This window comes from Columba livia, chromosome 1 (genome assembly GCF_036013475.1).
Source record: "Columba livia isolate bColLiv1 breed racing homer chromosome 1, bColLiv1.pat.W.v2, whole genome shotgun sequence".
NCBI classification, from domain to species: Eukaryota; Metazoa; Chordata; class Aves; order Columbiformes; family Columbidae; genus Columba; species Columba livia.
In genome coordinates, this window is record NC_088602.1 from 19,800,826 (window position 1) to 19,813,978 (window position 13,153).

At 38.7% G+C, this 13,153-nt stretch overlaps 1 protein-coding gene across 1 annotated transcript in view; it reads left to right on the forward strand.

The window, feature by feature from the left end:
- The window catches only part of RNF17 (ring finger protein 17), a 52,980-nt gene extending 41,143 nt beyond the window's left edge, over positions 1-11,837 (forward strand). Inside the window, exons 29-38 of the mRNA XM_065049195.1 lie at positions 644-807; positions 1,617-1,736; positions 2,774-2,854; positions 3,542-3,667; positions 4,427-4,537; positions 6,709-6,865; positions 7,905-8,040; positions 10,082-10,271; positions 10,630-10,731; positions 11,124-11,837. Of these exons, the coding sequence (XP_064905267.1) occupies positions 644-807; positions 1,617-1,736; positions 2,774-2,854; positions 3,542-3,667; positions 4,427-4,537; positions 6,709-6,865; positions 7,905-8,040; positions 10,082-10,271; positions 10,630-10,728 (1,184 nt within the window). The 3' untranslated portion in view covers positions 10,729-10,731; positions 11,124-11,837. The remainder of the gene's footprint in view (positions 1-643; positions 808-1,616; positions 1,737-2,773; positions 2,855-3,541; positions 3,668-4,426; positions 4,538-6,708; positions 6,866-7,904; positions 8,041-10,081; positions 10,272-10,629; positions 10,732-11,123) is intronic.
- Positions 11,838-13,153: the final 1,316 nt, after the last annotated feature.

A 13,153-nucleotide genomic window follows, 5' to 3' on the forward strand; every position in this document is an offset into this window, starting at 1 on the left:
TGTACTGTTTGAAAGAGGTTCATTTTCATCTGACAGATGCGGTGTCAGTCTTCAGTACCATCATAGTATGTTGTGCTTTAGATAAATGTTTCCGTGTGAGAACATTAATTTTTTTAAAGGTTTTTTAACAGCTTTGACTATTAGATCATATAATAAAGCGCTGAAATTCAAAGCACAGTAACCCCATTTGCCCGAGACTGTTGTGTTCTTGCAGCTGTTTCTGTAGACTCTACCCATAGCAGAAGAGGGTCTCCTGGACACTGTTTTTGTTGTTTCGTGGTGTCCTACAACTGCCTCTGGGAATTCCTTGTTTTGTTCACAGAGGGGCTCTTGTATTACTGCTGCCAAGGTGTCAGTTGCAAAATTTATAGACCCTTCTTTGAGGTAAAAATCCAGAATTACTAATGGCTTTGCAATTGGGAATGCAGTTTACTTTCTTCATTAAGTAATAACCTGTTTGCATATACCAGACATTGAACATATATATTGTGTGAGTGTTGGTAAGTATTGTTTGGAGCACCATATATATTTTATGTTTATACATGTCTTCATCTGAATCTACTGGGTTCTAGTGATGGAAATGATTTACACTAATATGCTATAGACTATTTTGAATTTATTTTTTTTATTTCCTTGCCCCCAGAAACTGAACTAAACAAACTGATGACTGAAATACAAAGTAACTTCAAATGCCTTGGTCTTCTGGAACCCTACTGCTGGAAAAAGGGAGAAGCTTGTGTTGTAAGAGGATCAGATACCATGTGGTATCGAGGTAAAGTTGTAGAGGTCTGCGGTAGTACTCTCCAGGTAGGTTTGATTATGGGGTGGGGGGGGTGTGCATGAGCATGTGCGCATGTATGGCTTTTTTTTTTTAAAAAAAAAGGCAAATAATATAATCCTCTAAAATAAATTTATGATCACATCTGTTTTTGTTCAGCTGGCCTGACTATCTAAATGTTTGTTCTGCTTTAAAGTGTGATAACTGTCCTGATTTTTACATTCATTTTAAAGATTAATTCCATCTGACTATTTTCAGTTGTCACAATTTTTCCCATAGTATTCCTGGTGATTATAAACGTTCTTAAGTAAAAAGCTACTCTTGATCATCTGTAAGTTTTTTCTTCTTCTTTTGTTGTTGTTATTGTATGCAGAATGCTTTGAAAACACGTAGGTTTAGCTTCCCCTCACCCTATCCCCACCCAAAAAGTAGTGGCCACTTTGAATTTTTTCTGCTGCACAGGTGTACAGGTACATTTTCTAATTAGCAGTTAATCTAACCTAAACTCTTGAGTCTGCTCATGCTTTTTGAATGCAGATTTGCAAGTTTCATGTTATACTAGTTCACAAATTTTATATTTTTTTCAATTTTAAACTGCTGTAGGTTATTACACAAAAGGTAGGATCTCCTGCAAGACAAGTTTAGAAACTGAACTTTTAATCTGCCATACCAGATTTTTAATCCTTTTCTCCATTTCCATGTTGTCACATCACATACTCTATCAGCAAACCATTATTTTTTTCTCCAGAAAAGCAAATGCTGCAAATGGACACTTTGTCTAATTAAACTTGACTAAATAAATAGGGGTTATTTCAGGATAGCTTTTCTTTTCATATAGGTACAGTACATAGACCATGGCTGCATAGAGAAGATTCCTCAGTGTCATCTGTATCCAACTACATTATATACTGGTATTCCTCCATTTTGCATCCCATGTCAGCTCTACAAGACAGTGCCAGTGAGTAGTGGTAAATTTGAAGACATTTTAGTAGGTAGTTACTCAAATTGCTACACTGCTTAGTCATACAAAGGCTGAGACTAATTGGTGTTTTTTCTTGCCTATGAGAATTCTGACAATAGCTGATGAGAATCATTTCAGCACCACAGCCTTTATGAGGAAATGCTGGATTGCTTTATGAAGTGACTGCACTTCAAAAGCAGCTGTCGTTGGAATCAAATATTTGTGAGACAGGACACTGCAATAGTTGGCAGGACGGTACTCTGAATGACAGTCCATTTTGCAATAGCAGCAAGGAGAAATAAGGCCTGGGTTTCTTATTGCAGAATGGCCAGAAAATTGTAATTCATCAAGCCCTGCAAAGTGTTTCTGTTATTCTGAACTGAGCTGTGTAGGAAACAATCTGTTATGCTAAGCCAATACAAGTGAATTGTTTTAGGGGATTTTGTTAGTAAGTAATTGATATGTAAATAACATCTTCACATATTCAAATTTGATTGGTGTATTTAGTACATGTGAATTGCTGAAACAACTACCTTAATTGTAAACTTATTTTTAAAGAAAGCTTTTTTTATTGCTGGAAGCAGTTCAACTGATAGATTAAGAAAGACAGACTTGAAAGCCTAGAGGTTGGGAGGCAAACAGATACTGCAGGGAATAAAATAAGTATTAAAGTATCCTGTGTTTTCAGTTGTGTGTTATCTTCAAGTGTCATTCTCTATCTTTGGATTATGCTTCAGGTAGTTGTGCACACAGACATTATTATGTATGTAGTAAAGGTCAGACTGGGCAAACAGAATCTCTTTCTAAGCCACTTCAACATCTGAAAATTGCTGCTTGGCTTTGTCACACACTGAGTTTTAGTGTACCAAATAGCAGATAATGTTTATACTGTTGTAGATAAACTAATGATGTGTGTTTTCAAATAAGTTTTTTAAATTATAGACACATATTTTCCTCTTACTGTGTTAAGAATAGCAAGAGTATTACTTGTCAGCATCTTAATGTCTGGAGGTTTCTTGCTTTTTACCAAACAGATGGGAAATTTTTGGCAGCAGGATGCAGTAAATTGCCTTCAAGAACTACTTACAAATGAAGAGGTTGAAATACATGTTCAGGTAGCTTAATTTATTCATAGATGTGGAATGAGGCTTTTTTTTTTTTCTTTTTTTTTTTTATTTTAATTTTAACTTTCATTAAGAATAATAGGTGAAGGAATATAGCAGTAAATGTATTTATTAGAACAAAATCCAAAGTTAAAGTTGTTTCGCTTCTGACTTTACAAATAGTTTTTGGGCCTTAGTGTGTCCTTTAGAGGTATTAATATTATTTGGTCCTTTTTGTATTCTGTGTTGTCATTCTGAAAAGCAACTTACCTACCTTACCTGCATAAATTCTTCTAAATTCAGTTCCAAGTGATTAAAATTTGGCATAATTAAGTCTGGTCATGCTTAATTTAATGGATTAACATTATAATCAAACACATAATCTGTGTTGTCAGAAAAGCTGTAATTTCAGGTAGTTCAATTCCGAATGATAAATTGTTGAAGACAAGGGTGTATTGTTGAGTGAGTAAACATGGGATGTTTCAATGTTAAGCTGAGTAGTTGGTGCCACCATTCCAGAGATAGATATATTCCCATTTCTGCCATAGCTGATGTTAATAGCCATCCTTACTGGTTTTGCATCTCTGATGAATGAGTATGGTGCATATAGGAATGACAAGTTTAAATTTCTTGGTCACTATTTCTAAAAGCTCAGTCATGCTATTACTATTATAGTCTAATTTTCTCTTGTGTAAATAGGAACTACCAGATAACCCATGGGGCAAATTGTCCATCAACCTGTATTGTGGAGGAATGTCACTTTCTTCCTTCATGGCATACCAGAAGTACTGTGTTGTTGAAGATGGTCAGGACATATCAGAGCTGGTGAGATTTATTTTTTTTCTCAGTGTGTGTCTTTTGCTGTTGTTATTCTAACATTAAAAAGATTACTCAGATCCATTCCAGGAATAAGTGGTTCAGAACAATTCATAAGAAAGCAAATGTTGGAGGTGTTCAGTCGCTCCAGAAAAGGAGCAAGGCATCCAGAGCTGAAGTTCATCCCAGGAGCAGAACCTCTGGACGGGCAGAAGTGGGAAGCTGCAGCTCTGAGAGCACTGAAACAGAATCTGCTCTGGGTTTAGCTGTAGGGACCAAGCAGCCATCCTCACAAGCTAATGAATAAGCTGCATTCATTAAAGGATACTGTTATTATATAAAGTATAGCTAGAGTATATAATTTATCATTTTATAGTTTTGTAACTCTATTTCATTGCTTCAAATCTGTTTTCAGGTAAGTAATCAAGGGGAGGAGGAGGTGCAGGTGCTGATCTCTTTAAAGGGAATTCCATATTTAATGCATTTTTGAACTAATGGTAATCAAGCTAGCAAGTCAGTATGTTAGGATCATTTCAAAGATACGTTATTTATATTTTTAAAATGTTCATTAACTAGTTCTGTTGTCTTATAGCTAAAACTTTTTTTAAAACCTAGTAAGTATTGAAAGGAAATGTTGATTAATAGTTTTTTCATCAAGGACACACTGTTTACATTATTAGATAAATCCTTTGAACCAGAAATCATGCCAAAGCTAGTTTGCATTTTGTTACTAAACATGATGCTTGACTAAAGTCTGTCTTGGTCCAGGAACTAATTGAAGGAGATGTTTCTGATTCGCCTTCCTACACGTTGCCACCGCTGCCTGATCCAGGAGATATCTTTCCTGTCAGAGTTACCCATTTGGTGTCCCCTAAGGAGGTACGTTTTGTAAACATCTCATGTATATTGCAGGCAAGAATTGTTGCAGTCCCATCATGCTGGTGAAAAGGAAAACATGACTAAAAATTTTAGATAATATAAAAAAGTATTAGTAAGGTTGCAAAATGCTACTGAGTTATTGATACAGATGGTTGTACAATGCAACTATCTGAATCAACTCTTATTTGAAATACCCTTGGAGTGAGTGGAGTCAAATCCAGTTGGTGGCTGGTCACGAGTGGTGTTCCCCTGGGCTCAGTAGTGGGGCCAGTTCTATTTAATCTGTTTATCAATGATCTGGACAAGGGGAATGAGTGCACCCTCAGTAAGTTTGCAGATGACACCAAGTTGGGTGGGAGTTTTGATCTGCTGGAGGGTGGAAAGGCCATACAGAGAGATCTGGACCGGCTGGATTGTTGGGCTGAGGTTCAACAAGGCCACGTGCCGGGTCCTGCGCTTGGGTCACAACAACCCCAGGCAGCGCTACAGGCTCGGGGAAGAGTAGCTGGAAAGTGCCTGGTGGAAAAGGACCTGGGGGTGTTGATTGACAGCTGGATGAACATGAGCCAGCAGTGTGCCCAGGTGGCCAAGAAGGCCAACAGCATCCTGGCTTGTATCAGGAATGGTGTGACCAGCAGGACCAGAGCAGTGATCGTCCCCTTGTATTCAGCAGTGGTGAGGCCGCACCTTGAATCCTGTGTTCAGTTTTGGGCCCCTCACTACAGGAAAGACGTTGAGGTGCTGGAGAGAGTTCAGAGAAGGGCAGTAAAGCTGGTGAGGGGTCTGGAGCACAAGTCTGATGATGAGGGAACTGAGGCTTTTTAGCCTGGAGAAAAGGAGGCTGAGGGGAGACCTTCTCGCTGTCTACAACTACCTGAAAGGAGGTTGTACCATGGAGGGTGTTGGTTTCTTCTAAGTAGCAAGTGATAGGACAAGAGGAAATGGCCTCAAGTCACACCAGGGGAGGTTTAGATTGGATATATGGAAAACATTCTTAATGGAAAGGGTTGTCAGGCATTGGAACAGGCTGCGAAGGGAAGTGGTGGAGTCACCATCCCTGGAGGGGTTTAAAAGATGTATGGATGAGGTGCTTAGGGACATGGTTTAGTGGCGGACTTGGCAGTGTTAGATTAATGGTTGGACTCGATGATCTTAAAGGTCTTTTCCAACCAAAATGATTCTGTGATTCTATAATTCAGAACTGTTTTAACTAAATAAGGTGGAAGTATTTTGGTATCTTAGAAAACAGCTTCTCTTAAATTGTGTATTCTGTTAATTCTTTTATGGGAGAAACATCATAATGAATATTTTTTTTGGTTCCTTTTGTACAAATGATTAGAGCTCTTGCTCCTGGTAGATAATTGTAAACACTAGATCCTGCTCTGTACTCTTACAGATTTAAGTAGCAGTTGCATGATGGAGTTACAGCTTGCTTACATTCTGTACAAATTGGGGAACGGAAACCGTCATCCTGGCTAGTGAATTATAATGCTGAGTTTAGAAAAAATAAAAACCTACTCATTAATTTGTTTGGACTACTCGTAGAATATCATAATGTTCTGAAATGGCTCTGGGTTTTTTTGTTTTGTTTTTATTCTGGTTTTTTGGGGCGGGGGGGCTGGAGAGGGGAAGGTTTGGTTGGTTGGGTTTTTTTAAAGGCATTTCAGTTAGAAGCTGTTCTATAGATTTTAATTTGCTTGTGTTCGTTGTTTAAACTTTCATTTCCTTGTCCTACAGCATTATAAATGAGGTGAATTGAATGTCATTGTATAGCAAACCAAACACCATTTCAAAAGTTTTTCTTTCATCAACTTTAAAATTAATCTTTGGTTTGATATTATGAAAGTGATATTATGTACCAAGTAGCAGAAGGGAGGAATCCTAGCAAGAAATAGCTGTGAAATCTTACATAGGTATATTGTCTGATATGTGCATTCCATTCATTCATGTGGTGTTGATAAGTCATGAGACTCTTCTGCTTTTGGAAAAAAAATTGGTGTAAGTATGAAATTATTCTTAAATTGAGGACAGAAGAAAGGGGAGCAAGGATGTGTTGAAAGCTTCAAAGCTGGGAATGAGTAATCTTCTGTAATAATCGTTGACCACTGATGGAACTTGTAGGTTTTAAGTCATCCACAAAACTTGTAATAGAGAGGCTTTTCTTTGAGTAGGTCTATATTTGCTTTGAGCCTTCTGAGAGCCCCCTGCCGCCATCTGCCCCAGAGGGAGATGCCAGCTGTGACTCGGAGTTGGAGAGCCTTGAAGAAGCCCTGAAATGGTGCAATAAGTGTGTGGAGTCTTTTCCTCTTGTAACACACTTCCAAACAGGTATATTAGTGTGTTTATTTTCCCTGTTGTTTCTTGTGGATTTTAAAAAAGCCTGAAATTATTTTTGAGGAATAGGAATAGTTGTTTCTGTATATCTTTAAATAAAACTTTCGGACAGTAAGGAGGAACACTACACTACAATTGTATGTTACACTATAATCATATGTTTTTACTTTTTGTGGAATTGAGGCTTCTCTCATTCTGCTAAACAAAAAAAAAAGATGGAAACAACTCAGACTGATGTTTATGAAAGTTGATGAACTGACTGCATACAGCAAAAATAAAACTTTTCACTTAAGGTGACTGAAGCTGTTATCTGTGAAAATCTTGCTAATAAATTCTGTGCAAGTTATGTACAGCAAATCATGTTACCAAGAGTTAGAAATTATATGAACCCTAAAGAGCATCACAGAAATTAGATGAACCCTAAATAGTCTCACTTCACTTTAATTCTGGATTTCTACATTAAGGCAAAGCATGGGCTTTAATTCTCTTGTCCACAGTTTTTGGGCTTAAACTAATGTAAAGTATGTGGGTCTAAAACTTTGTGATGAAACCAGTACTTGATTCTACCAACTAGAAACATTCTGCTTGAGGTTTTAGGCAGCATCTGCTTTCTGTCCTCCAGACTATTGTCTACTCTCTTACAGATCGGTCTGTTTACTAAATTAAATGTGCAGATGAGTCAAAGTCAAAAAGTTTAAAAGTTAAGCAGTTTGGATGTTATCTTCCATAGAATCATAGAATACCAGGTTGGAAGGGTACCAAGCAATTTTCTGTTAACTTTTGTGATTGCTGTGCGAGACAGATAAACTACTTGCATACCAATGATTGTGAATGGGAGTTCAGAGGGAATTGCAGGGTGCATAGAACAAAATAGCACGAATAAGAGAAGAAAAAAAAAATATCTCAGTCATGGAGTAAAATGTATTTTCAAGTTCAGTTAGTTTGTACTGCACTGTGAGTATATTTTGGGGTGTTTTGTCATACTTTTGTTTGTTTTTTTGTTTTGTTTTTTGTTTGTTTTTTCTATTTACAGGTATGCCTTGTCTTGTAGAATACCAGGATGGTTTCTGGTATAGAGCAAAGCTCCTGTCTGTTGAAGAATTTGACCCTGTTAAGATCCTGGTTCAGTTTGTTGACTATGGTAATTTTTCGGTTGTCCCTGCAAGCAGGTAAATACATAAGAAAAAAAATGCATGTAAAATGTCTGTGTGTCTATAAGTATACACTTGTGAAATCTGTACTTACTTATAAGTGTATATATTTTACAATTATTAATATTTATTTTTATATAACTCTAGATATATTATTTTTAATAATTTAGCATTAGATTTCAGTTGTAGAGAAGGTTGGTTGGCTGGTTAAATAGTTTGTCTGCAGGGTATGGGGTTGTGCACCTGCTTCTCTTTCTTGGGTTGTTCTGAGAAGGCCATTGTTACAATATCGTGTTTCTGTGAAGTAGGCTCAGGCTTCTGATCTGCTTTTGTACCCAAGGAGCTTACACAAAATAGGGATGGAGCCTTCCAGGTGTACAAACAAATCCTCTGATCCTATGTGACTGCAATCTGCATAGAACACAGCTGGGGAATAAGATAAGGGCATATCTGAGTGAGACACAGCCCGTGCTGCTTGTGTGGAAATTGGAAGTTCAGATCCCTGTTCTGTCTGGTGCTGAGCTGCTCTGGGAACTGCTCCTGTGCTGACACACAGATGTCAGCTAAGCGTCTCTGACACCCTAGGCTTTTAGGATCCCCTAAGTTTGTCTGAATTTTTGCTCTTGAAGCACTTTATATATATACTGCTTAATCACATTGACTTGCTCATGAGTTCCGTGGAGGATCTACAAGTCCTTGATGAAGATAAGGCAAAATGGGCATTTGAACAGATTTCCTGCTTCATGAACTGTCAGGATCATGAGAAAGAGTGTGTATTTTATTTCAGGGTTGCACTTCCTCTGCTTCCCCCTCATAGAATCATTTCGGTTGGAAAAGACTCTCAGGATCATAGAGTCCAACCATAACCTAACCTAACTCTAGCACTAAACCATGTCCCTAGGAACCATCCTCCCTTTTAAACCCCTCCAGGGATGGTGACTCCACCACTTCCCTCCGCAGCCTGTTCCAATGCCTGACAACCCTTTCCATTAAGAATGTTTTCCATATATCCAATCTAAACCTCCCCTGGTGTGACTTGAGGCCATTTCTTCTTGTCCTATCACTTGCTACTTAGAAGAAACCAACACCCTCCATGGTACAACCTCCTTTCAGGTAGTTGTAGATAGTGAGATGATCTCCCCTCAGCCTCCTTTTCTCCAGGCTGAACAGCCCCAGTTCCCTCAGCCACTCCTAATCACACTTGTGCTCCAGACCCCTCACCAGCTTTGGTGCCCTTCCCTGAACACTCTTCAACACCTCAATGTCTTTCCTGTGCTGAGGGGCCCAAAACTGAACACAGGATTCGAGGTGCGGCCTCACCAGTGCTGAGTACAGGGGGATGATCACTGTCCTGGCCCTGGTGGCCATACTATTCCTGATACAAGCCAGGAAGCTGTTGGCCTTCTTGGCCACCTGGGCACACTGCTGGCTCATGTTCATCCAGCTGTCAGTCAACACCCCCAGATCCTTTTCCACCAGGCAGCTTTCCAGCCACTCTTCCTCAAGCCTGTAGCACTGCCTGGGGTTGGGACCCAAGTCCAGGACCTGGCACTTGGCCTTGTTGAGCCTCATACACTCCCTTGCTTCTGGGGTAGAAAGATAGAAGAACTGGGAGATAATAATAACAAAACTAAGGCACCTGTTTCCAGTAGCATGCCTAGAGCCCATCCAAGCATGAAGCACTTGGGAGCACAAGGCCTGTGTCATTTTCCAGACACACCAAATTTAGAGCTTTAACTGTGATGACTTGGTTTGCATTCCTGTGCTCAAATCTGTGCATTGTAGTGGGGAGCCGGTGTGCCTGGTGGGCTGAGGGGTCTGTGTGATACTGGCCTTGCTTCTTCATGGTTCCTGTGCTGAAGTCCTTCAGAGGGCCAAGCTGTACCTGATTAATTGTTTGGTCTGCCACCAGCATGGTATTGTAAAGCAGAGACTCTGATCCCAGTTTCCACACTGTAAATCTATCACATGAACCATTAAGCTATACTCATGGCCATACTGAGAGTTTAGCTTGACAGGTGGATTGTTGGCAGGCAAACATTTTTCATTTTTGTTGTAGATTGCGTCACGTACCTTATCATCTGCTTAAGTACCCTGTTCAGGCAGTACGAGCTCTGTTGGCTGGATTTAAGCCTGCTTTATATGACGAAGAAAAGAAAAGGATTCCTTATTCCCCAGAATGGAGTGTGGAAGCATTGTGGGCTATGATGGAGTGTGTTGAAGGAAAACAGCTTTCTGCTTCCATCCTTGTGAGAAACACTTTTTTATTCTCCTAGTTCTTGCTCAGCCCATAATTCTTATTAGCACTCTTGAGTATAATTTGAGTATTTGTTTTACCATGAACCCTCACAATTTAAAATTGTGAACATCTACCATGAAAGAATGCTGCTGAAGAGAGAATGTCATGTGGTGCTCTTTTTAATCCTGCAATCAAAAAGTTTTTGAGCATTCCTGTTATTTTAAACCTGTTTACTTAAAAACAAAGTGTTCTTTCTATATGCAGAGTTACATTTAGGCAGTGAGTGTAGCCAGTAAAACCACTTTGACTATTGGTTAGCTTGAGATTTAAATCTGTTGCTCTCAAGTTTGTCAACTTCTGTTTCTCAGGCTGTTTCACCAGAGGTCACCATTTCCTTGTATGGAGATGACCAAAACTTAGTTCATATGAAACTGATAGAAATGGGACTTGCAGATTTGGATGAGTGACATGTAAGTATAGTGCATGTGAACTACAAATTCATACTAGTTACAGAAGTACAATTTCAGAAGTTTTAAGCAAAGTGTCAACTGTCAGTAATGTTAATACCTAGAGGGGGGGTTTGGGAGTTTGTGGGGTGGTTTTGTTTGTTTGTTTTTTAAATCCCTTCTGTCTACACTTCCCCTCTTTTAATAAAACAAAATGCTGTTTAAAAAAAAAATCTTTCCATATGCATTACTGAAGTCTACAGTATAGCTTTAAGAATGAACAGGTACTGAAACAAAGAGCCCTAAGGCAATATAACAGAGCTTTTGCTGCTAGTAACTGAAAAAGGTAATTTGCAGATGTGGGGCAGTGTATTCTGCCCAAACAATCAAAATTAATTGTTTTTCTTCATTTTCAGCGTTTGATCTCCGTGTCCAGTGTCACTGGTTCTCAGACAGATCCATTATAGCAATTGGATGTCTGTACATCTAGTGAAACATGGAATATTTTAAATCAAAAGCTTTACAATATGTGTTGTCTACAGAGAATACTGGAGACAAGGATTTTCAGATTTATTGGCCAACTCTGTTAAGTAGTCATTTTCCCTCCCATTTAATAAGAACTCTTCTAATCTATGTTTACAGATAATGTTCCAAAAACTTTTGAATCTTGAAATAGTGAAATGATATACTCATGTCTCAATCTCTTTTGACCTTAGAGCCTTAAGTATTGTTCTATGATATCTTTCACATAATTTCATGGAATTAATGTCAGTAGTAAAGAAATAGATAAAAAGCTGGTGTATTTGTTCTGGTACCTTGTTAGAAGACTTGAAGGGAAGATAACTTTATTACTGTGATATAATCTGTGTTTGTTTCAGGCATATTTGGCACTGGAGAAGTCTGTTACCAGAGTCTGGAATGGGGAGTGAACATTTGGGGCAGGGGGGTGTTACTGTCTTTGTTCTGTAACATGTTTGTATTGGCTGCTCTGGTTTCTGTTTTCAGTTGTGATGAGATGGATGTGTTTTGATTGGCTTTGCACTTTCTTCCTACTGGAGCTGCACTGTTCATTTGAACGTGTTGGAATAAACAGAAGCTTGCATATAAAAGCTTGTTTGCCTTTGCTGCTATAATATGTGAGGTTTCTTTATATGTCTTTCTATTGTATTAGCATAGTGTATCTTTTACATTTAAAGCTTAGCCCCTTTCAGTCTTGGCCTGGAGAATATTGTCTAGATTATCAAGAAAAATGTAATGATGAAGACTCCACAACTCTCTGGGCAACTAGCTCCAGTGCTCAATCACCCTCACAGTAAAAAAGTGTTTCTTAATGTTCAAAGAGAACCTCCTCTGTTTCAGTTTGTTCCCATATTTGTGCACATACCTTATGCTTGTCTCTTCCCTCAAGATCCCATGAAATCAAGAGTACAAAGCTTCTTTCAGCAGTGTTGCTCAGGTGTACTGCAAGGGTAGTTTACGTGTTTACACTAGCAGTGGAAGAATCCTTTCACAGTTATAGTACATATTCTGGTATTAATCAGACATGTGCTACATGCTGTTGCAGATATCCCATCAAGCTGTCATATGCTCATCTTGACAATACATTTTTCCTTATTTTCATTTTAAAAAGAAGTTGCTTATCAACCATCTTGAAAGAGACTTTGCCCTGAATTACAAAAGAAGTGCTGTTTAAGATTGCCAGGACCTGCCTGTCCACCCAACAAGCAACTTCTAGCTCTGAGTGAGCATAGTTTGCACTACTGCTAGTTGTTCCTCCCCCGGCCCCCAGGTGAAAGAAAAGAGGAGAAAGGGAGGGGACAGGGGGAAAAAAGCATCTTCTACTGTGTAAGAGAATGAAACTTTTCAGCATCCACTACACTGCAGAGTTCAAGCAGACACTAGCAGTATCACTTTGCTTGTATAATGTAGAATTTTAATAGGCAAGTCATCTTAAAAATGCCCGTTAGGTGGAAGAATGGGATGAGATGGCCTTTGTTGGTTTCTGGTGTTTCCTGTCCCATTTCTGAGTAGCTTGAAGCATTAAACTGTCCCATAGCCTCACCTGTCCTGGCCTTATGAATATAGAAGAGCAGTTTACAGAACAGAACTTGGGGTCTGCTAATGCTATTGCCTCTTAACTGTGAGATTAAAATAAAATAAGATGATGAGGGAAGAAGAATAGCCTTAGATTAACTGAAAAGGAGTGCTACTATTCCTTTACTCTTTTAAGTCAAGCAATAAGTAGACTGAGAACCAGACTCTTAAATCTGGCCCTCTGCTGTATTTCACCAAAGCAGGGGTTCCAACAGCACAACTGTCTTACCTTGGATTGAGGAATCTTCTAAAAAGATAATATACTGCTATTTGATGAATTTTCATTGACAGCTGATTTTAAAATAGACCCTTTAAACCACACATGACAGAATACTGATCAATTGCTTCTTAA